At 39.8% G+C, this 22,681-nt stretch overlaps 1 protein-coding gene across 3 annotated transcripts; it reads left to right on the top strand.

The window, feature by feature from the left end:
* Positions 1 to 918: 918 nt before the first annotated feature.
* RMP24 (ribonuclease MRP subunit p24) lies at positions 919 to 8,630 on the top strand. 3 transcript variants are annotated; one of them, XM_079942992.1, is made up of 5 exons: positions 919 to 1,335; positions 1,402 to 1,442; positions 3,722 to 3,921; positions 5,504 to 5,703; positions 8,054 to 8,630. In XM_079942992.1, the coding sequence occupies exons 1-5, from the start codon at positions 1,259 to 1,261 to the stop codon at positions 8,202 to 8,204; spliced, it is 669 nt and encodes a 222-aa protein (XP_079799118.1). In that variant the 5' UTR covers positions 919 to 1,258; the 3' UTR covers positions 8,205 to 8,630. The 3 variants fall into 3 exon arrangements, with proteins under 3 accessions (XP_079799118.1, XP_079799117.1, XP_079799119.1); XM_079942991.1 differs by having other exon boundaries at positions 996 to 1,335; positions 8,051 to 8,630; XM_079942993.1 differs by having other exon boundaries at positions 1,000 to 1,335; positions 1,420 to 1,442; positions 8,051 to 8,630.
* The last annotated feature ends 14,051 nt before the right edge of the window (positions 8,631 to 22,681 follow it).

The following is a 22,681-nucleotide window of genomic DNA, read 5'->3' as shown; positions in this document are numbered from 1 at the left end:
AAGGCAAATAATCCAATTTAAACATGGGCAAAGAAGTGGAACAGACATTTCTTCAAAGATATACAAATTGCCAACAACACATGAAAAGATGCTTAACATCATTAGCCATTAGACAAATGCAAATCAAAACCACAAAGAGATGCTACTTCACACTACTAGGATGGTTAGAATTAAAAAACCAGAAAATGAGTGTTGGTGAGGATGTGGAGAAACTGGAATCCTTGTTAAAAATGGAATTACAGTATAACCCAGCAATTTCACTGCTAGGTATAAATCCAAAAGAATAGAAAACAGATACAGTAGCAAATACATGTTCTAGTTCATAGCAGCATTATTCACAATAGCCAAAAGGTAGAAACAACTCACATGTCTATCAATGGATGAATGGATAAACAATACATGGTACATACATACAACGTAATATTACTCGGCCATAAAAAGATATGAAGTTCTGATATAGGCTGCAAAGTGGATGAACCTCAAAAACATTATACTAAATGGAAGAAGCCTCACACAAGAGATTCCATGTATGATTCCATTTATATGATATGTCCAGAATAGGTAAATCCATAGAAACAAAAAGCAGACTAGTGGTTGCCAGGGGCTGGGAGGGAGGGAAGAATGGGGAGTAACTGCTAATGGGGTACCGGTAGGCTGACAGAAATGTTTCCAAACTAGTAACAGTGGTGTTTGCACAACACTGCCGTTGTACTAAACATCGCTGAGTTGTTCACCTAAAATTGGTTAACGTTATGTCACATGAATTTCAGTTGACGGAAGTTAGGAAGGAAGCTCGAGGCCTCGCTTCTCCCAGCTGCCCCCCGCGGACCGCGCTTCCGCCCGCCGCGGCCCAAGTCTGTACCCCAGCCCGCAAATTTAGAGGGCGACGGGGGCTGATGAAATGACAACCAGGGGTATGGTAAAGGAGGCTACCAGACAAAGACGGAGAGGCGGGCGGCACCCTCGGCTCCTGACGCTGCCACCCCTGCCCAGTCAAGCTGCTCCACCCAGACTATCGTCTGAGGTGATCGCCACCTCGCCCGCGGGGACGGGGTGGGACCCGGGGGGCGGGGCCAACGGCAGGGGGAGGGTCGCCTGCGCGCCGGACCGGACGCGAAGGCACCGGAACCCTTCAGCCTAGGGCACCTGTTTCCGGAGGGAGCTCTTATCCCGACGTCAAAGTCCGCCACGTTGGGAATCCGGTTTCCGGAGTCTCTTTTGGTGACCGGGTCTCAGCGGTGCAGAGGTGGCGGTGGCTATGAGGCAGAAGCACTACCTTGAGACTGCGGCGCGGAAACTACAAGATAGCTGCCCGGGCCAGGCCCGCTATCTCCTGTAAGAGAGGGAGGGAGGGGGAGCGGGAGGCTAGCCGCTAGGGGATGTTTCCTTGTCCCTTATGAGTCTCTTTCTCTTTTGCAGCTGGGCCTACAGTTCGTCACACGGTAGGGAGGACGCCCGTTGGTTGTGGGTCAGGCTGTCGTTGCCCCGCTCGCCTTCATTCCCCACAACGCTCAGGGTGATCCAAAAGAATCAGATCGACCCACTGCCATAATAAACCCCCTCGAGAGGCTTCTCAGTTTCGTAAAAAAATCCAAATTCCTTAACGTGCCTTATCTTGCCTGACCTATTAGCGGCATTTGACGCATTGATCAGTCTACTCGAAATAGTTTCCTCACTTGGCTTCCGGACCATCACAAAGTTCACCTCCTACCTCTTTAGCCAGTACTTCTGTTTTGCTGGTTTCTTCTAATTTCCCCAACTTACAAATGTTGGAGTGTCCCAGGACTCATCCCTTGGACGTTTTTTCTAGCTACACTCAATTCCTTGGTGACAGTTTTTCATCCACTCTCATGGCCTTTAAATTCTGCATACTGAGGACTTACAAATTTATATCCCCAGTCCAGACCACTCCCGCGAATCCTAGACTCATTCAGATACGTTGACAACTTTTTTTGAATATTATGCTAGGCGAAAATTCAAGCTTTATCCCCCAACACGACAACCCGCCTCCTCCAATTATTCCCATTTCAGTAAATGGTAACCCCATCCTTAAGAATTAGCCCCCAAACCTAGGAGCCACTCTTGACTCACTAACAGCCTTCCTCCCCAAGCCAGTACGCCAGAAATCCCACTGGCTTTAAAATATATCCAATATCTAGCCACTTCTCTCCACATCCAACTTACCACCGTGGTCCAAGCCATCAGTTTCTCTCCTGGATTATTGGCAATAGCTCCCATGCATTTCTACAGTCCATTCTCAATCCAGCAGCCAACGTGAGCCTAATAGAAACCTAAGCTAGATCATGTCACTTCTCTGCTACCAACTCTGAAATAACTGCCCATCTCAGAGTAAAAGTGAAAATCTTTTAAAGGGACTTCATGGCCCTATTTCATAGGTCTGCATTACCTCTCCGACCTGCTCTCCCTTTTGTTCACTGAACTCCAACCACTGCCAGGCCCCTGTGCTGTTTCACAGCCTTTGCACCTGCCCTTCCTTCTACCTGGAAATCTTACCTCACATATCTCCTTGGATTCTTCCTTCACTTCCTTCTGGTCTCTTGCAAATGTCACCCCACAAAGCCTTCACTGGCTGCCCTATTTAAGATTATAGCAGCTCCATCGCTATGCCCCATTCTCCTTTTCCTGTATTTCTTTTTTCTCCCCAGCACTTAACATTTGGCATTGTTGTATTCATTGTCTCTCTGCATGAATTGTCCTTTGTTCTCTGTGGTATTTCCCACACCCAGAACAGTGCTTGGCACTTAACTGTCACTCAGTAAATATGAATGAATTTTACATTTGGCAGAGCTAAGTTACGAACATGGTCTTTGGCTTTTTGTAGTGCTGTCTATCCCTAGCACTTAACACAGGGCTCACCAATAAATATTTATTGAATAACAGATAGTGTGCCCACCTTCCTTTTCAGCAGCATCACCTTCACACCTCACCTTTCCCGAAATAACCATGCTTGCTTTTTCACTGTACTTGTACCTGAAAGCCCGTTACCAATAATAGATGCCATTTCCAAATACAGATAAGAGTTTACAGTCACCTGTGATGACTTTTTCCAAGCCTGTTGGAAGTGTTTCTGGCTAGTCTATGCAGAGTTTAATAATTTTCAGGGCGTTTTAATCATATTCTGTTGCAGTTTTTACCAATCTTATCTTTATTTGTTTAGGGCTCCCCAAGAGCGTGAGTTCTGTAAAGGTAGCAACTCCTTTACTTCCATGTTTATGTCTCCACAGCCTAGCATGGTAGATGGTCAGTGAATGCTTTCTTGACTGCACAAAGGTCCTGGGGCAAGTCTGTTGTCCTGTTACCTTGTACTGCAGACAAAGCCCAGCTCACAACCACAGAATTGTGCTAATTGTTTTAAAAAGAAAAGTCACAATATAATTTGTTATTTTGTGATAAATGTGTTTGTAAAATTGATGAGAAATACAGCCTTTTTTACTTGGTAGCAAGTAATGAACAATGTAGCAAAGGGTGGGGACTTACCTATCTGTTGCTAAAAGGAGTGAATGGATAGAATTATAGTGTTTTATAAAATAAATTATTGCTGATTTATGCTTTTGTAAATTCTCATATTTTGAGTGTGCTTAAGGAAAATGTATATTTGCTTGTATTAAATAATATACTCTTTTGCATTTATAATATTGATAGTTTACAGTAACAAAATATTCTGTTTGCTGACTCGTGAGTTTCATTTGTATAATTTTAGATGATAAAAGCACTTTTGAAGGAACATGTCCATACTGTTTCCAGTTGCTGGTTCAGGATAAGTCTCGAGTACGTCTCAAACCCAAACCCAAATTGACACCCAAAATACAGAAACTTCTTAATCGAGAAGCAAGAAATTATACACTTAGTTTTAAAGAAGCAAAAATTTTGAAAAAGTACAAAGACTCCACAAGTGTATTGGTAAGATTTCAATTCCAGTATGTATAAGTAAACCAGAATTTTCTTTTCTTTCACTTAAGATGAGGTTAAGAATTAGCCTGAATATAACTCAGAGGTTTGTAGTAGTATATTTAGATTGTCAAAATATATACATAGGACTTCTTTCTAGTGATTACTGTTTCATCAAGAGTACAGCTTATTTTTGTTTTTCACAATTACCTAAAACCAAACATCGTGAACTCTCAGTTGCCCAGATCTTATTGCTGAGCACAATTATTTTCACAAAGTTGAGGATTTCTTGAGCTCACCAGTGTGACTTCACCTGAACTGCAGTTACCACTAAATTATTTTTTCAGCTAATGGTTCCTTTCTTCGAACAACAGTATGTATTAGGTATACATAAAGCTCTTGCCTTATGTATTAGGTACCAGTGTTACTTCTTCAGTCACCTCCGCTCCATGTCAGAGTATGTATTTAAGTTTATGCCCAACAAAGGTAAGTGCATCTTATGTTCATTCATCAAACATTTATTGAGGATCTATCTTATGCCAGACAATGCTGTGTATTGGGGATGTTAAGTGCAATAAAACAACCAAAAGCAAATTACTCTGGTTTACTGTATAGAGACCAGTATCAGATACACTTTATCTGCATGTTTTGTGTTAACATTCATCAACTATTCGAGTGCTTGCTTACTACCAGGCACTGTGCTGGGCATTCTGGACATTATGACAGATTATGTCTGGCCCAAGACTACAGTTGGTAATAACTTAGATTGGAACTGCCATATTTAGGAGTTTACCATAATTGGACAGGTAAATGAATTTTGCTATGTCATAAAATTGATTGTTTATAGAAAGCATAAAGTAACCTAAATAGACCTCTATAAATGCATTTTTACCTGCTCATGAACATCAGAGTACTTCTCAGCTAAACTAGTTTATGTTAATTTTGTTGAGGCCTGGGCTGAATCCTGTGCCTTGTGAGTCAGATATGTAGAAGAAAGGCATTTAGCTATAAAATGAACCATGTGTTGAAAAATGAATCCTGAAAAGAAAGTCAACCTCTATCGCTAATGAAGTGAAGAAGTATGAGAATGTGAGGATTCATTTGATTGGTTTTATAAATTGCTTTAGACCTGTATTTACAGAATAAAGGTTTGAAGGAGTCAATTAAATTTTCAGTGATATTTTGCCATGTTGTATTGGGAAAAGGCTTGGAGTTTGTCTGCAAAAAAATGCTAAATGTCTACTATTGTTATAAAGAACAACTTTCCAGATGTTAAAGGGTATCATTCCCAGTCTCCTCCATTCCCTGCCGAACACGGTTTTAAACTGAGAAAGTAAAGACTTTATCATCTTTAAAAAGGTGTTTTAAATTATATACAAATGTTTAGCCATTAACTTTTTATTGAAGATTTTCTTTTAAGTTTGTGTCTTGTCTGATTCCTGCTGCTAGTTTACAAGCTTGCTGAGGGCAGCCTTTGTTACTCACCCTGTAGCACCTGGTTTAGTCCCTTATGTATATGAATTTAATGAGCATGCAGTTTATTGGATTAAATTATAAGAGAAATCAGACCCACTATTTCTTCTTTTTATGGCAGGTGATTACTTGTAAAACATGCAACAGAACAGTTAAACATCATGGTAAAACTAGAAGCTTTCTGTCAACATTGAAGAGCAATCCTACCACTCCTGCAAGTAAACTCAGCCTAAAGACCCCAGAGAGAAAGACTCTAAGTTCTGCAAAACTAAATCATGATATGTCTGGTTCCAAAGCCAAGAGCCCAGCATTGATTTTCAGGTATATTAATCCATTAAGCTATTTAAATTACCAGTGTTAACCCATGAGTTCTAATTTCTCTGTTAATACACTCCCTGAAATTGCCATGCAGTTGAGGAAGTCATCACTGCACTGACTTCCAGGTGTATTCCTCTAGTTCCAGTCTCTCCCTGGACCTGTTCCCAGCTGCCTATTAAATATATCCATTTCCCACCCCTACATGTCCCCACAGGTAACTACTCAAACCTGCCCATCCTCCTAAGTTCTTTATTCTGTAAATGAACATGCCCTTCTAGACATTCTGACCTGAAATGGTGAGTATAGTTGACAATCCTACTTGCTCAGTCTTGGTCCAGTTAGTCGCCAGTTTCTACCCATCCTGCTTCCAAGGTGTCTGCAGCTATTCTTTCCTTTTTCTCCCTGCTGCTGCTATCTGTTCAGGTCATTATTCACTCTTTGCCAGGACTACTACAATAATTCCCTGAGTCTTCCTGCTCCTAGTTTCAAGCCCTTTTAGTCTGATATTTTTTATTTTTATTTTTTATATATTTATTTGTTTACTTATCTTTCACCGTGTTGGGTCTTCGTTGCTGCATGCAGGCTTTCTCTAGTTGTGGCGAGCAGGGGCTACTCTTCGTTGTGGTGTGTGGGCTTCTCCTTGCAGTGGCTTCTCTTGTTCTGGAGCATGGGCTCTAGGCTCACGGGGTTGCTCCTCTTGTTGCGGAGCACGGGTGCTGGGCATGAGGCCTTCAGTAGTTGTGGCACATGGGCTCAGTAGTTGTGGCTCATGGGCTGTAGAGTGCAGGCTCAGTAGTTGTGGCATGTGGGCTCAATAGTTGTGGCACGTGGGCTCTAGAGCGCAGGCTCCGTAGTTGTGGCACACGGGCTTAGTTGCTCCACGGCATGTGGGATCTTCCTAGACCAGGGCACGAACTCGTGTCCCCTGCATCGGCAGGCAGACTCTCAACCATTGCGCCACCAGGGAAGCCCCGACAGGCGGATTCTTAACCACCGTGCCACCAGGAAGTCCAAAAGCACAGTTCTGATTAGAAGCTTTAGCACCTCACTCTGTAGCATATGGAACAAATACTCCAGCATGGATTTCCAGCCCCCACTACCTGGCACCAATCTGTCTGCCTCTCTTACTTGCCTTAATTCATCTTATGTGTCAGCAAAACTGAAGCACTCAGTTTACTTTCCTGCTCTAAACCTTTGTTCTTGCTGTTCCTGTATCAGAAATTCCTGTGGCAATCTAACTGAATAGGGATTTGTGAAATGATACTAAGTTAACTGTGTGACTGGGCACATGTTTTATTTTTAATAATCCTCAATACACTCTTCACTATGCTAATCAATAAATTTAGCTCCATAGAAACTGTGAAAGGAATTTTTAAACATTTTGTTACAAAAGAGTCTGGTAGTTTCTTGAAAATCAATAACAAAATTCAGCAGGAACTGGATTATTTGTTTTTACTGAATTGAGGTTTTTTTATATTGGGTTTGACATTTAAAATTTCAAGTCCAGTTTTCTCTATATTCCTAGTTATTTTGATGTTTGGTACAATAGGAATTCATCATGGAAGTTTCTACTTTATTGGACATGTGCAGATAAAAGAACATTTTGCATATTTAAAATAATTCAATTGCATTTAGACCAGACTCCTTCTTAGATATATGCAGGAAAGAGAAAGCTATTTCACATTTATCATGGATGGGAAGTCAGAAAAGGGATGAGACTGACAAACCCCAAATATTGTTTGGGGGGATGAACACAATTAGAAGGAAGGAAATAGAACGAGGCATAAATACACACATACCAGATGGGGAATCATCTATTCAGTGGATATTTTTAGAGGGCGTCCTCTGTGCTTGGCACTGTTAAAAAGCACTGGAATATACAGTTAGTTGTACAAAGTGTCTGCCCCATGGAGCTTATATTGTAGGGGCGAAAATACAATGGAATGGTACCTATATGTGTAGGTTGATATTCTTCACTTTTGAGAAAGAAATGGTCTTGAGCTGTGAAGAAAAAATATGTTTTTAAAGTCCTTGCTTAGAACTGTCATGAATCTTGGTGTCAGACTTACAAGGAACTCAGACCTGATGACACTTTGCCTTTAGCTTTCTCTTTCAGGTGGTGAAAGAAGCTTCCAGAACCCTCATTATACCTCCTAAGTGTTGCCTGTAGCCTGTTTAGTGAGGAGATTTTTAAATAAAATTGGAATGACTTTGCTGGGTACAGCCACTGCTCATATATGGCCATAATTATGGAAGAGTAGAAAACGATTCTAGTAGCAGGTATCTAGGCCAAGAAGGAAGAACTGTTGTTTGTCAGTATACCTAAGTGTGGCTTTATGTTTCTTTTCAGAAGAGCTAAATCTGGACAGTCAACACCCATTTGCTCCTCAAAGAATGTGAGCAAAACAAAGAAACACTTCTCTCAACTAAAAATGTTGCTTAGTCAGAGTGAATCCGAAAAGAATCCAAAGGTGGACTTCAGAAATTTCTTGTCTTCTTTGTAAAGGATGGACTATGAAAATAAGAAATGTTTAATGTAATTTCTGAAACTAAAGTTAGTCAGAAAACCTACTTTTAAAGAACTTATTTATTCTTAAAATACATGGAAACTAGGGTTCAAGAGCAAACTTTTCTTGGCATTCTTCAGTGTTTATGGAGAAAATACCTCATTAGAATGAAAAACTGAAACCTGCCTACCTCACCAGGTGATTGTGAGGATCAAAAATATATGAAAGGTCCTTGTAAGTAGTAAAGATATATATGGAATTGAGTGGTTATATTATTATTTTCTCCTCCCTTAAGTTTTCATTATGTCATTTTATTTCATAAGGAAATTGAGATCTTTATGAGAGGTGTGCTTACTCCTTTCTAGGTGTCTGTAACCTTATTGATAATTCAGAAAAACAATAAAGTATAATATTTCACCATAAGTGGCATTTCATTTGCTCTGGTGAAGACTTATTTTTAGGTCTAAAATTTATATCAGAACATAACATGGGAAGACAGAGTCAAGATGGTGGAGTAGGAGGACGCAGAGTCCGTGTCTCCTCACAACTAGGGCACCTACCAGATGCTGGTGGGGGACCTCGACACCCAAGGGTATGGGAGGAACCCCCAAAAGATAAGGCAGAACATGGGCGGGGGAGCGAGGGGGGAGGAGAGGTGGAGGTGGAATGGGACTGGCACCCCTGAGGGGTGGCGGTAGGGGAGGGGTTCCCACGCCTCAAGAGGCCCACTCACTGTGAGGGGATCAACAGGGATGCGGAGAGACCCTCGGGGATTCAGAGGATCGGAGGGGAGCACAGCTAGCATTTCCCCTGCCCACTTGGGCCCCAGGGAACCTGCTGGGGTCATGGGCCTTGTCTTCCACCCTCCAGGGCCCCCTCTGGCTGTGTGGGGGCATTGGAGGATGGGGGAGGAAGAGTAGAGGTGAATGGGGACGGACCCTTGGGGGTATGAGGATTGGGGGGGAATGTAGCTATCATTTCCCGCACCCACTTGGGCCCTGGCGAGCCTGCTGAGGTCCTGGCCCTGATACTCTGCACTCTGAGGCCGGCAGCACTCCAGGGCCCCATCCAGCTGCGCTGAGCCTAAGCCCCGCCCCCCACTTGGGCCTTTTCTGGCCCCGTGGGACCTGAGCATAGGCCCCAGCCCCCTGCCTAAACCCCACCCTTGCCTAAGCCCCACACCCTGCCTAAGCCAAGGCCTTTTCTGGCCTTTTTTTTTTTTTTTTTTGCTATTTTGGTTCTGTTTTCTCTTCCAGTTGTTGTTTCATTTATACCTTTATTGTTTCTAATATATCTATTAGTTTTCTAATTTTATTTCTTATTCTTTGTTATTGTTATGCGCCATGTTGGTTTTTTTTTTTTTTTTTTTTTTTTGCTGCGTGACTTGTGGGATCTTGATTCACAGGTCAGGGGTCAGGCCTGAGCTCCTGTGGTGGGAGCACTGAGTCTGAACCTCTGGACTAACAGACAACCTCAGACCCCAGGGAATATTCCTTGGAGTCAGGTCTCCCAGAGTTCCTCATCTGTGCACCAAGACCCAGCTTTACCCAACTGCCTGCAAACTCCAGTGCTGGAAGCCTCATTCCAAACAACCAGTAAGACAGGAACACAGTCTCACCCATCAAAAAAAATGAGATGACAAAAAAATATACTACAGATGAAGGAGCAAGGTTAAAAACCTACAAGACCAAATAAATGAAGAGGAAATAGGCAAACTACCTGAAAAAGAGTTCAGAGTAATGATAGGAAAGATGATCCAAAATCTCGGAAATAGAATGGAGGCACAGACTGAGAAAATACAAGAAATGTTTAACAAAGACCTAGAAGAACTAAAGAACAAACAGAGATGAACAACACAATAACTGAAATGAAAAACACACTAGAAGGAATCAACAGGATTATAACAGGCAGAAGAACAAATAAGTGAGCTGGAAGATAGAATGGTGGAAGTAACTGCCAAGGAGCAGAGTAAAGAAAAAAGAATGAAAAGAATGGAAAACAGTCTCAGAGACCTCTGGGACAACACTAAACTCACCAACATTCAAATAACAGGGGTCCCAGAAGAAGAAGAGAAATAGAAAGAGTCTGAGGAAATATTCAAAGAGATTATAGTTGAAAACTTCCCTAAATTGGGAAAGGAAATAGCCACCCAAGTCCAGGAAGCACAGAGAGTCTCATACAGGATAAACCCTAGGAGAAACACACCAAGACACATATTAACCAAACTAACAAAAATTAAATTCAAAGAAAAAATATTTTAAAAGCAGCAAGGGAAAAGCAAAAAATAACATATAAGGGAATCCCCATAAGGTTATCAGCTGATTTTTCAGTAGAAACTCTGCAAGCCAAGAGGGAGGGGCAGGGCATATTTAAAGTGATGAAAGGGAAAAACCTACAACCAAGATTAGTCTTCCCAGCAAGGATCTCATTCAGATTTGATAGAGAAATCGAAAGCTTTACAGATAGGCAAAAGCTAAGAGAATTCAGCACCACCAAACCAACTTTACAACAAATGCTAAAGGAACTTCTCTAGGCAGGAAATACAAGAGAAGAAAAAGACCTACAAAAACAAACCCAAGACAATTACGAAAATGGTAATAGGAACATACATATCGATAATTACCTCAAATGTAAATAACTTAAATGCTCCAACCAAAAGACACAGACTGGCTAAATGCATACAAAAATAAGACCCATATATATGCTGTGTACAAGAGACCAGACCTAGGGACACATACAGACTGAAAGTCAGGGGATGGAAAAAGATATTCTATGCAAACGGGAATCACAAGAAAGCTGGAGTAGCAATACTCATATCAGATAAAATAAACTTTAAAATAAAGCCTGTTACAAGAGATAAGGAAGGACACTACCTAATGATCAAGGGATCAATCCAAAAGAAGATATAACAATTATAAATATTTATGCACCCAAAATAGGAGCACCTCAATACATAAGGAAAGTGCTAACAGCTATAAAAGGGGAAATCGACAGTAACACAATAATAGTGGGGGACCTTAACATCCCACTTACACCAACAGACAGATCATCCAGACAGAAAACTAGTAAGGAAACACAAGCTTGAAATGACACAATAGACCAGATAGATTTAATTGATATTTATAAGACATTCCACCCAAAAGTGGTAGAATACATTTTCTCCTCAAGTGCACACAGCACATTCTCCAGGATAGATCACATCTTGGGTCACAAATCAATCCTCGGAAAATTTAAGAAAATTGAAATCGTATCAAGTATCTTTTCTGACCACAACGCTATGAGATTAGAAATCAATTACAGGAAAAAAAACTGTAAAAACCCCCACAAACACATGGAGGCTAGACAATGTGCTGCTAAATAACCAAGAGATCACTGAAGAAATCAAAGAGGAAATAAAAAAATACCTAGAAACAAATGACAGTGAAAACACGACAACCCAAGACCTGTGGCATGCAGCAAAAGCAGTTCTAAGAGGGAAGTTTATAGCAATTCAATCTCACCTCAAGAAACAAGAAAAATCTCAAAACAATCTAATCTTACACCTAAAGCACCTAGAAAAAGAACAAAAACAAAAAACCCCAAAGTCAGTAAAAGGAAAGAAATCATAAAGATCAGAGCAGAAATAAATGAAATAGAAATGGAGAAAAAAATAGCAAAGATCAATAAAACTAAAAGCTGGTTCTTTGAGAAGATAAACAAAATTGGTAAACCTTAGGCCAGACTCATCAAGAAAAAACAGGAGAGGACGCAAATCAATAAAATTAGAAATGAGAAAGGAGAAATTACAACTGACAATGCAGAAATAGAAAGGATCATAAGAAACTACTACAGGCAACTACGTGGCAATAAAATGGACAACCTGGAAGAAATTGACAAATTCTTAGAAAAGTACAACTTTCCAAGACTGAATCAGGAAGAATTAGAAAATATAAACGGACAAATCACAAGTAATGAAATTGAAACTGTGATTAAAAATCTTCCAACAAACAAAAGTCTAGGACCAGATGGCTTTACAGGAGAATTCTATCAAACATTTAGAGAAGAGCTAACACCTATCCTTCTGAAACTCTTCCCAAAAATTGCAGAGGGAGGAACACTCCCACTTTCATTTTACGAGGCCACCATCAACCTGATACCAAAACCATAGAAAGATATCACAGAAAAAGAAAATTACAGACCAATAACACTGATGAACATAGACGCAAAAATAATCAACAAAATACTAGCAAACAGAATCCAACAACACATTAAAAGGATCATACATCATGATCAAGTGGGATTTATCCCAGGGATGCAAGGATTCTTCAATACACACAAATCAATTAATATGATACAGCATATTAACAAATTGAAGAATAAAACCCATATGATCATCTCAATAGATGCAGAAAAAGTTTTTAACAAAATTCAACACCCATTTATGATAAAAACTCTCCAGATAGTCAGCATAGAGGAAACCTACCTCAACATGATAAAGGCCATATATGACAAACCCACAGCAAACATTCTCAATGGTGAAAACCTGAAAGCATTTCCTCTAAGATCAGGAATAAGACAAGGGTGTCTACCCTCCACTATTACTCAACATAGTTTTGGAAGTCCTAGCCATGGCAATCAGAGAAGAAAAAGAAATAAAAGGAATCCAAATTGGAAAAGAAGTAAAACTCACTGTTTGTAGATGACATGACACTATACATAGAAAATCCTAAAGATGCCACCAGAAAACTACTAGAGCTAATCAATGAGTTTGGTAAAGTTGCAGGATACAAAATTAATGCACAGAAATCTCTTGCATTCCTATACACTAACAATGAAAGATCAGAAAGAGAAATTAAGGAAACAATCCCATTTACCATTGCAACAAAAAGAATAAAATACCTAGAAATAAACCTACCTAAGGAGGCAAAAAACCCCATACTCAGAAAACTATATACTGTATAGCACAGGGAACCCTACTCAGTGCTCTGTGGTGACCTAAATGAGAAGGAAAACCAAAAAGGAGGGGATATATATATATGTTTAGCTGATTCTCTTTGCTGTACATTATAAACTAACACAGTATTGTAAAGCAACTATGCTCCAATTAAAAAAAAGAAAATTATAAAATACCAATGAAAGAAGTCAAAGATGACACAAACAGATGGAAAAATATACCATGTTCTTGGACTGGAGGAATCAATATTTTGAAAATGACTATACTACCCAAAGCAATCTACAGATTCAGTGCAATCCCTATCAAATTACCCATGGCATTCTTCACAGAATTAGAACAAAAAGTTTTACAATTTGTATGGAGACACAAAAGACCCCAAATAGCCAAAGCAAATTTGGGAAAGAAAAATGGAACTCGAGAAATCAGGCTCCCCAACTTCAAACTATTACACAAAGCTACAGTAATCAAGACAGTATGTACTGACAAAAAACAGAAATACAGATCAATGGTACAGGATAGAAAGTCCAGAGATAAACCCACATACCTATGGTCACCAAATCTATGACAAAGGAGGCAAGAACACACAATGGAGAAAAGACAGCCTCTTCGGTAAGTGGTGCTGGGAAAACTGGACAGCTACATGTGAAAGAATGAAATTAGAACACTCCCTAACACCATACACAAAAATAAAATGGATTAAAGACCTAAATGTAAGACCAGACACTATAAAACTCTTAGAGGAAAACATAGGAAAAACACTCTGACATAAACCAGTGCAAGATCTTTTTTGACCCACCTCCTAGAGTAATGAAAATAAAAACAAAAATAAACAAATGGGACTTAAACTTAAAAGCTTTTGCACAGAGAAGGAAACCATAAACAAGACAAAAAGACAGTCCTCAGAATGGGAGAAAATATTTGCAAAGAAAGCAACGGACAAAGGATTAATCTCCAAAATATACAAACAGCTCATGGAGCTCAATATCAAAAAAACAAAAAACCCAATCAAAAAATGGGCAAAAGACCTAAATAGACATTTCTCTAAAGAAGACATACAGAGGGCCAAGAGGGACATGAAAAGATGCTCAACATCACTAATTAGAGAAATGAAATCAAAACTACAACAAGGGCTTCCCTGGTGGCGCAGTGGTTGAGAGTCCGCCTGCTGATGCAGGGGACATGGGTTCGTGCCCTGGTCCAGGAAGATCCCACAAGCTGTGGAGCAGCTGGGCCCGTGAGCCATGGCCGCTGAGCCTGCACATCCGGAGCCTGTGCTCCGCAACGGGAGAGGCCACAACAGTGAGAGGCCCGCGTACCACACACACACACAAAAAAACTACAACAAGGTATCACCTCACACTGGTCAGAATGGCCATCATCAAAATATCTATAAACAATAAATGCTGGAGAGGGTGTGGAGAAAGGGAACCCTCTTGCACTCTTGGTGGCAATATAAATTGATACAGCCACTGTGGAGAACAGTATGGAGGTTCCTTGAAAAACTAAAGATAGAACTACCATATGACCCAGCAATCCCACTCCTGGGCATATACCCTGAGAAAACCGAAATTCAAAAGGACATGTGCCCCAGTGTTCATTGCAGCACTATTTACAATAGCCAGGATATGGAAACAACCTAAATGTCCAATGACAGATGAATGGAAAAAGAAGAGGTGGTACATATATACAATGCAATATTACTCGGCCATAAAAAGGAACGAAATTGGGTCATTTGTAGAGATGTGGATGGACATAGAATCTGTCATACAGAGTGAAGTAAGTCAGAAAGAGAAAAACAAATATCGTATATTAACGCATATATATGGAATCTAGAAAAATGATACAGATGAACCTATTTCCAGGGCAGTAATAGAGACGCAGATGTAGAGAACAAACATGTGGATGCAGTCAGGGAAGGGGAGGGTGGAGATTAGGATTGACATATATACACTACCATGTGTAAAATAGCTAGCTAGTGGGAACCTGCTATAAAGCACAGGAAGCTCAGCTCTGTGATGACCTAGATGGGTGGGATAGGGGGTGGGGTGGGAGGGAGGTCCAAGAGGGAGGTATGTATACATATAGCTGACTCACTTCATTGTACAGCAGAAACTAACACAACATTGTAAAGCAATTATACTGCAATTTTTTAAAAAAAATAACATAGTAACAGTTTATCATAAGTCTTTCCTGGAACATAGATAAACATTCTTTAAATGATAGGCTAGGACTGTATTCAACCTTTTAAAACCTCTTTAAATAAACAATTTAGATACTTTATAATACGTTTCCAAGCCTCTTTGCTGCTCAAAAGTTTAAAACTTAAATTTTCTTAAGAACATACAATGAAGAAAGGTTAGTTTCTTCAATAAATAGTGCTAGGAAAACTGGACAACCACATGCAAAAAAATGAAACTACCACTATCACACCATACATAAAAATGAACTCAAGGGCTTCCCTGGTGGCGCAGTGGTTGAGAGTCCGCCTGCCAATGCTGGGGACACTGGTTTGTGCCCCGGTCTGGGAAGATCCCAGATGCCACGGAGCGGCTAGGCCTGTGAGCCATGGCCGCTGAGCCTGCGCGTCCGGAGCCTGTGGTCCACAATGGGAGAGGCCACAACAGCGAGAGGCCCGCCTACCGCCAAAAAATAAGAAAAAAAAAGAACTCAAAATGGATTAAAGACTTGAATGTTAAGACCTGAAACCACAAAACTCCTAGAAGAAATCATAGGCAATATGCTCTTTGACATCAGTCTTAGCATTATCTTTCTAGATATGTCTCCTCAGGCAAAGGAAACAAAAGCAAAAATAAATGGGATTACATCAAACTAAGAAGCTTCTACACAGCAAGGGAAACCATCAATAAAATGAAAAAACCTGAATGGGAGAAGATATTTGCAAATGATATATCTGATAAGGGATTAATTTATAAAAGACTCATATAACTCAACAACAACAGCAAAAATAACCTGTTAAAAAATGGGCAGAGAAGCTGAATAGACATTTTTCCAAAGAAGACATACAGATGGTCAACAGACACATGAAAAGATGTTCAATATCACTAATTATTAGGGAAATGCAAATCAAAACCACAATGAGATATCACTTCACACCTGTCAGAAATGTGAGTATCAAAAAAGGCAACAAAGTGTTGGCAAGGATGTGGAGAAAAGGAAAGACTTGTACGCTGTTTGTTAGTAGGAATGTAAATTGGTGTAGACACTGTGGAAGACAGTATAGAGATTTCTCCAAAAATTAAGAATAGAATTACCACAAGATCTACCTATCCCACTTCTTGGTATTTATCCAAAGAATACAAAAACACTGATCTGAAAAGATACCTGTATCCCATGTTCATCGCAGCATTATTTACAATAGCCAAGATATGGAAACAACCTAAGTGCCCATCAACAGATGAAGATAAAAAAAGATGTGGTAAAGCTGTTATTTTAAAAATGAAAATTAAAAATTACCTAAAAATATTACAGCGTATGTTGACGGCAATGTAAATTGGTGCAGCCAGTATAGAAAAGGGTATGTAGGTTCCTTAAAAACCTAAAAACAGAGCTACCATATGATCCAGCAATTCCACTCCTGGGTATCTTCTGGAAAAAATGAAAACACTAATTCGAGAAGATACATGCATCCCAATGCTCATAGCAGCACTATTTACAATAGCCAAGACATGGAAGTAATCCAAGTGCCCATCAACAGATGACTGGATTAATAAGACATATATACACATACATATACATACAATGGAATATTAGTCATAAAAAGAATGAAATACTGCTATTTACAGCAATGTGGCTAGACCTAGAGAATATTATGCTTTGTAAAATAAGTCACAGAAAGACAAATAATGTATGATATCACTTATATGTAGAATCTAAAAAATAATATAAATGAATGTATATGCAAAACAGACTCACAGATACAGAAAACAAACTTGTGCTTACCAAAGGGGAGAGGAAAGGGGAAAGGGACAAATTAGGGGTATGGGATTAACAGACACAAATTACTCTATATAAAATAGATAAGAAACAAGGATATACTGTACAGCACAGGGAATTATACCATGAGTCTTGTAATAACCTATAATGGAGTGTAATCTGCAAAAATACTGAATCACTATGCTGTACATCTGAAACTACCACAATATTGTAAATCAAGTATACTTCAATAAAATATTTTAAATATTACAGTGTAGATAGTTAAGTGAAAATGATAGTCTTATAAAGAGAAGCAGCACATGTGCAGGGCTCAGACTACGAGCAGTCCTGATTCCTGGACCTCCATCTCGTTGCCATGGCACTTGTTCATATGCTGATGAATCCTCCCAGCTACCACAGTGCTTCCTGAACACAGCTCACTTAGCTCTGGGCTACTTGTCTAGTCATTGGATGTGGAGACTGGCACATGTGACCAGAGAACCACTGATCCTGTGGACTGCAGCAAGCCTAATTGGAGGCCCTCACCAGCCAGAGAGGGATGGGGTGGGCAGAACCCTGAGAGGGAAAATCAAACCAACAGGAATGGGTGGGAAAGGGGCAAGGGGAGACAAAGATCTAATATTGCCTCATTTGTGTCCACAAAGAACTTTGGCACCAGATAGTTGACAATCTGTAGACGAAAATCATCTTCAATATACCCTGGTTCCATGCTGTCCACTATTGTCTCCCTCAGCACAGCCCCTGGGCCGCAACTGCAAAAGCACAATGGTGACTTTTAATGTGATCCCTACTCAGATTTTAGGACTCTGAGTAATGTTCCTAGGTGGGTCAGTCAAAGTACAATTGCACATTTGAGACATTGCTCTACTTTTTTTTTTTTTTTTTTTTGCGGTACGCGGGCCTCTCACTGTTGTGGCCTCTCCCGTTGTGGAGGGCTCGGATGCGCAGGCTCAGCGGCCATGGCGCACGGGCCCAGCCGCTCCGCGGCATGTGGGATCCTCCCGGACTGGGGCACGAACCCGAGTCCCCTGCATCGGCAGGCGGACTCTCAACCACTGCGCCACCAGGGAAGCCCACACTGCTCTACTTTTAAGCTGAGTTCTCTCACTTTCTCACCAGTGCCTCTCTTGCTTCCCTCCTGTTCCAGAAGAGGCAGCCTTCCTCCTCCCCAGCAAGGCCAGTCTGGCCATCGATCCTGGATTTCACCCCTTCTCTGACCCAGGGCAGTTGGCCAGTGGAATAGCCCTGCCTTCTTCATCTTCTCCCTCTACTGGATCCTTACTCTCAGCCTTTTTAATTTGCTTTTAGTAAGCCATTTATTGATGTATAACACACAGAGAAATGCTCAAAGCCCTGATCACAAGCCTTTGCACAGCTCTTCCCACACAGGAGCCTGGTGAGACTTGTGCCTGTGTGCCTCCCAGTCTGAGCTGTGCGGGCTGTAACCCCTGGGTGTAACTCAGCCAGAAAGTGTTCAGTATGCTTCCATCTGTCCTGGGACTAAACGTACAATTAAATATAAATAGGAATTTTTCTGAATAAAAATCAATTGCATATAATACTAGTTATTTGAAAAGAAAATCCCAATTTTTCTATAGACTGCTTGTTTTAATTTAGTCTCTATTTTGTATTTTGATGTTTAAATTGTTACATCTTGACCAATGAGAGGCCCTTTTAAGCTGCCTTCTTTTTTCTTTCAGCCCCATCAGAACTTTGAAAGCATCTGCCTTGCTTTCTCGCAAAGAAAAGTTCCAGACTATCTTCATTCTCTCAGTCATAAGATGTGGAAGCAGCCCCTCTCCAAGAAACCCTACTACTTTTGAGCACAAATTAGTAGTGATGCCAGAAATAGGATGTTGGTTATACTTCTACTGAGGAATAGTAATAGTACCTAGACCACTGCAGAGGCAGAGCTGGAAAAGATAAATTCTTAAAAATCCTGAGTTCTTATACTTAAAATTTAATTCTAATATTACCAAATGCCTATCTGAATGTTTTAACCCTGCAACCAAATATAAGTATCTTTTCTTTTATAATCTGATAAGCCATATATTGTTCATTTAAATAAAATTAATTCTACGAATTACTTGTTTGTTCTTAAAAACAAGTACAACCTTCTGGTTAAGACTGTAGTCTTTGTGGTCCTGCCTTGCAGAACCTGGCTGTGCCATTTATTAACTGTGTAATCTTTGGCAAATTCTTAATTTCTCTGAGTCTGTTTCCTAATATGTAAAATGAGGGTAACGATAGTACTTACCACAGAAAAGTGCTGTGAGGACTCCATGAGATGGTACGTGAAAAACATCTAAAAGAGTGGATGGCATGTTGAAAGTGCTCAAGAAATTTGTGGTATTATCATAATTGATCAAAAAAATTGAAAAACTATGAACACCAACAATAAAATCACTAGATGAATAACAAGATCTAGCATTGCCCTGTGGTGGTTGTCCTTTGAAAGCATCTTGTTAATGATGTAGGCAAATTGTTTTGAGGTATTTGTAAACATTTTTTGGTTTTAATTATATGGACAAAGACCCTCTTCTTGACCAAACTTTAGACAAGCTTCTCTGAGCCCTCTTTTTGACTAGGCCTCATCCTTGGGCTTTGTATTTGGCCTGCCTAGCCCAGTTATAGCAAAAATCCTGCTAAGTCAGTTTAGCAAGAATTTCCCCACCCTCAACATCTCCTTTTAGTAATTTTCCATCCACCGATCCTCTTACTCTGCTCCTTGGCCATAAATCCCCAGCTGTCTTTAGCACAGAGTTGAGCTCAAACTTTCTCCCCTATTGGAATAGTCTTGATACCTATCACAAAGGTCCTGAATAAAGTCTTTTAACAAGTGTTAGATTGTTTTTTTCTTTAACAATATCAACACTTGTCTAATATATCTTCAGTCTAAGTTCAGGTTCAATTCAAGGCAATTTGGTGTTCTAACAAGTGACAGATTTACTTTTGTGACTGCTTTCTTGAGGTGGCATGTAGGTAGTGGAGGTTAATGGAAGTCTGACCTATGAATTCATTTCATGAAATGCAGAAACTCCAAGTGGTTCAACCTCCAGAATTATGGACAAGAGGCCCTTACAGCCTCAACTGGGTCTTCCTGTAATGGCTCTACGAGTTGTAAATACAAGATTTATATACATGTCTGCTTAGAATAATTCCAAATCATCTTTTACTTTTCTCAAGGACAGAAGTTGTAGCAACACTTGTGGAATCAACATATTCTCTTATATATTGTGCACCCCAAAATGTTGGTTATAAATCTTGAGGTCAATTATCAATTGTCATTAAAGTTAACAGACAAAAGAGAACGCAGTGGTACAGGTGTTTAAAGTATATAGTTTTTGATATATTCAATTCAACCTAAGTCTTTTTAACCTTTTCTTGATATGAAATATTTAAAATTTATCTTTTTAGAACTATTAGCTTTTTAGAGAATATTTTCTTACTAATTTTAATATGCAATCACACACACACATCAAATATACATATGATTTACACTATTTAAAGTATGTCTTTGAATCCTTAACTTTTAAAAATGTAAAATCACCAGTCATAGCATTAGATCTAACTCATTTCAGATTAGTTATTCCAAAATTTCACTCTGAATTTAGGGAAACTTTGCACAAAGATTGGGTAGTGGTCTTAAATATCTGTATTTGGGATTTTCGTTTCAGTATCTTGGAATTACATTTACAGTGTATAGCTCTAAATAATTCTCCCTGTATTACTAGCTAGCTATAGTACCAGCTACTTTTTTTCGTATACCCTCAGGGGCACACCAGGCAGGATACCTGGTATTTAAATATAATTGATAATTATATGATTAATGAAAAGAGACAAAAGTTTTTTAGGTAGGTAAAATTTAACTTCTTAATTTTGTGGCCAAAAGCAGGACTATTTATTTAATAGTGACAGTTTTGGGGAGGTTTAAAGCAGTTTTTGTTGAACTCCCAAGTCAATACAGGCAATGCTTCTGAATTTTAAATATCTCCTAAACTTCTGCTGTTGTCTTGATGAAAGACACGACTGTTTGACAAATGGAATATAAAGGAGCAGTTGGGTGGCTGACTTCAAACTTCTGTTTAAAAATCTAACTTGGGGGAGTTCCTGGTGGCCTAGTGGTTGGGATTCCAGGCTTTCACTGCTGTGGCCTGGGTTCAATCCCTGGTCGGGGAACTGGGATCCTGCAAGTCGTACAGTGTGGCCAAAAAATAAAAATAAAAATCTAACTTGACTTTTGGGTTTTGGGGAGAGCACACTCCACCGCTAAGATTCCAATCAGTGCTGTGTTGCTCCCTCACATCAATTCAGTAAGAATTTCACTATTCCCCTGAGCTTCAAGTATCTCTCTCTAAGGTACAGCATCTTGTCTAGGATAAAAGTGCTCAGAGAGAATGGTCTACCTAAACTATTTCTGGCATACCAATTCTATTCTAAAGAATTTACAAACTTTCTTACCACAGTCTTATATACACACATCAAATATGATAATACTCTCTCTAGGCACTTCCTTGAAAACTATAGTACCTAAATTCTGACAAGAGAAAAACACTTACTTACTCAGATCAGTAAGCCTAATGAAACCTGAGGCTATGAAACCTGGGGGAGTTTCATAACCTCAATTAAATATGTAAGCCTTTAGGCTCATGCAGGGGAATTATTAATTCAATAAAAGCAGGAAAATATAGCAGATTCCAACAAATCAGTCCTTAGATTAATCGGTGAACAGAACCCTCACTTGAGTCTTGAACTTAAAGGTCCAGGTCTGAGCGACACAGCCAAAGCTGGGTGAGGGATGCTCCTCCAAGGAGAATTCAAATATTTTACCTCAGCCAGTACGTAGTCCTGGCTGTTGCCTCAGATCCTTTACACAGTCAGAAACGGCATTCCTCAAATTATGTGGTTAAACAAATGAGCTGCTGCATTTACCCAAGAGTAAATCTAGCTAGTTAGCAGCAAGAACAAGTGGCATGCTCCTTGGTCTACAGTTCAGACAGATAGCTGCAATCTGTTCCACTCTCCCTGTCAGATAGTCAATCCCAGTCATGATAATATAGTGAAAGAAATCAGACTGCACATCATGTTTCATTTCTATATGCTAGAGTCTTTATTTTACTGGCCTATACTTTAACAATTTTTGCAATACAGTTCAGACACAGAGTTGGGTTTTATGAAACTAAACATCATGTTCTATCTATCACAGAATTTCCAACAACATGAATAGAATAAAAAAACTGCATCAGCTTTTTAGCCACAGAGAAATGTGTGTGTGTATATATACATACACACATACGTGTACTTACACATATAGCTGTGGCTTGGGGTAGGGGCTGGGGGGGCAAGGAACAATCCTGAAGACAGCTTCTGTCGTTTGGCCCATGCAGCACATGGTTGAAATCAGGTAACTACGTTCTTCCTTAAAATCTTACCCTTCTTTCCAGTAGACTTATCCTAAACCTAGCCATGTTATTCAACATGAGTAAGATCTAATGCCTTCAGATTTCCACTGAGCAAAAGGTATGTTTATATATACTATTTCATTTAGCTTAATTTTCATTTAATTCATCAGTATTGTTGTGTTCAG

The sequence above is a fragment of the Stenella coeruleoalba genome (assembly GCF_951394435.1).
Source record: "Stenella coeruleoalba genome assembly, chromosome: 14".
NCBI classification, from domain to species: domain Eukaryota; kingdom Metazoa; phylum Chordata; class Mammalia; order Artiodactyla; family Delphinidae; genus Stenella; species Stenella coeruleoalba.
Note: the sequence above shows the minus strand (reverse complement) of the source record. Positions and strands in the feature narration are given on the sequence as shown.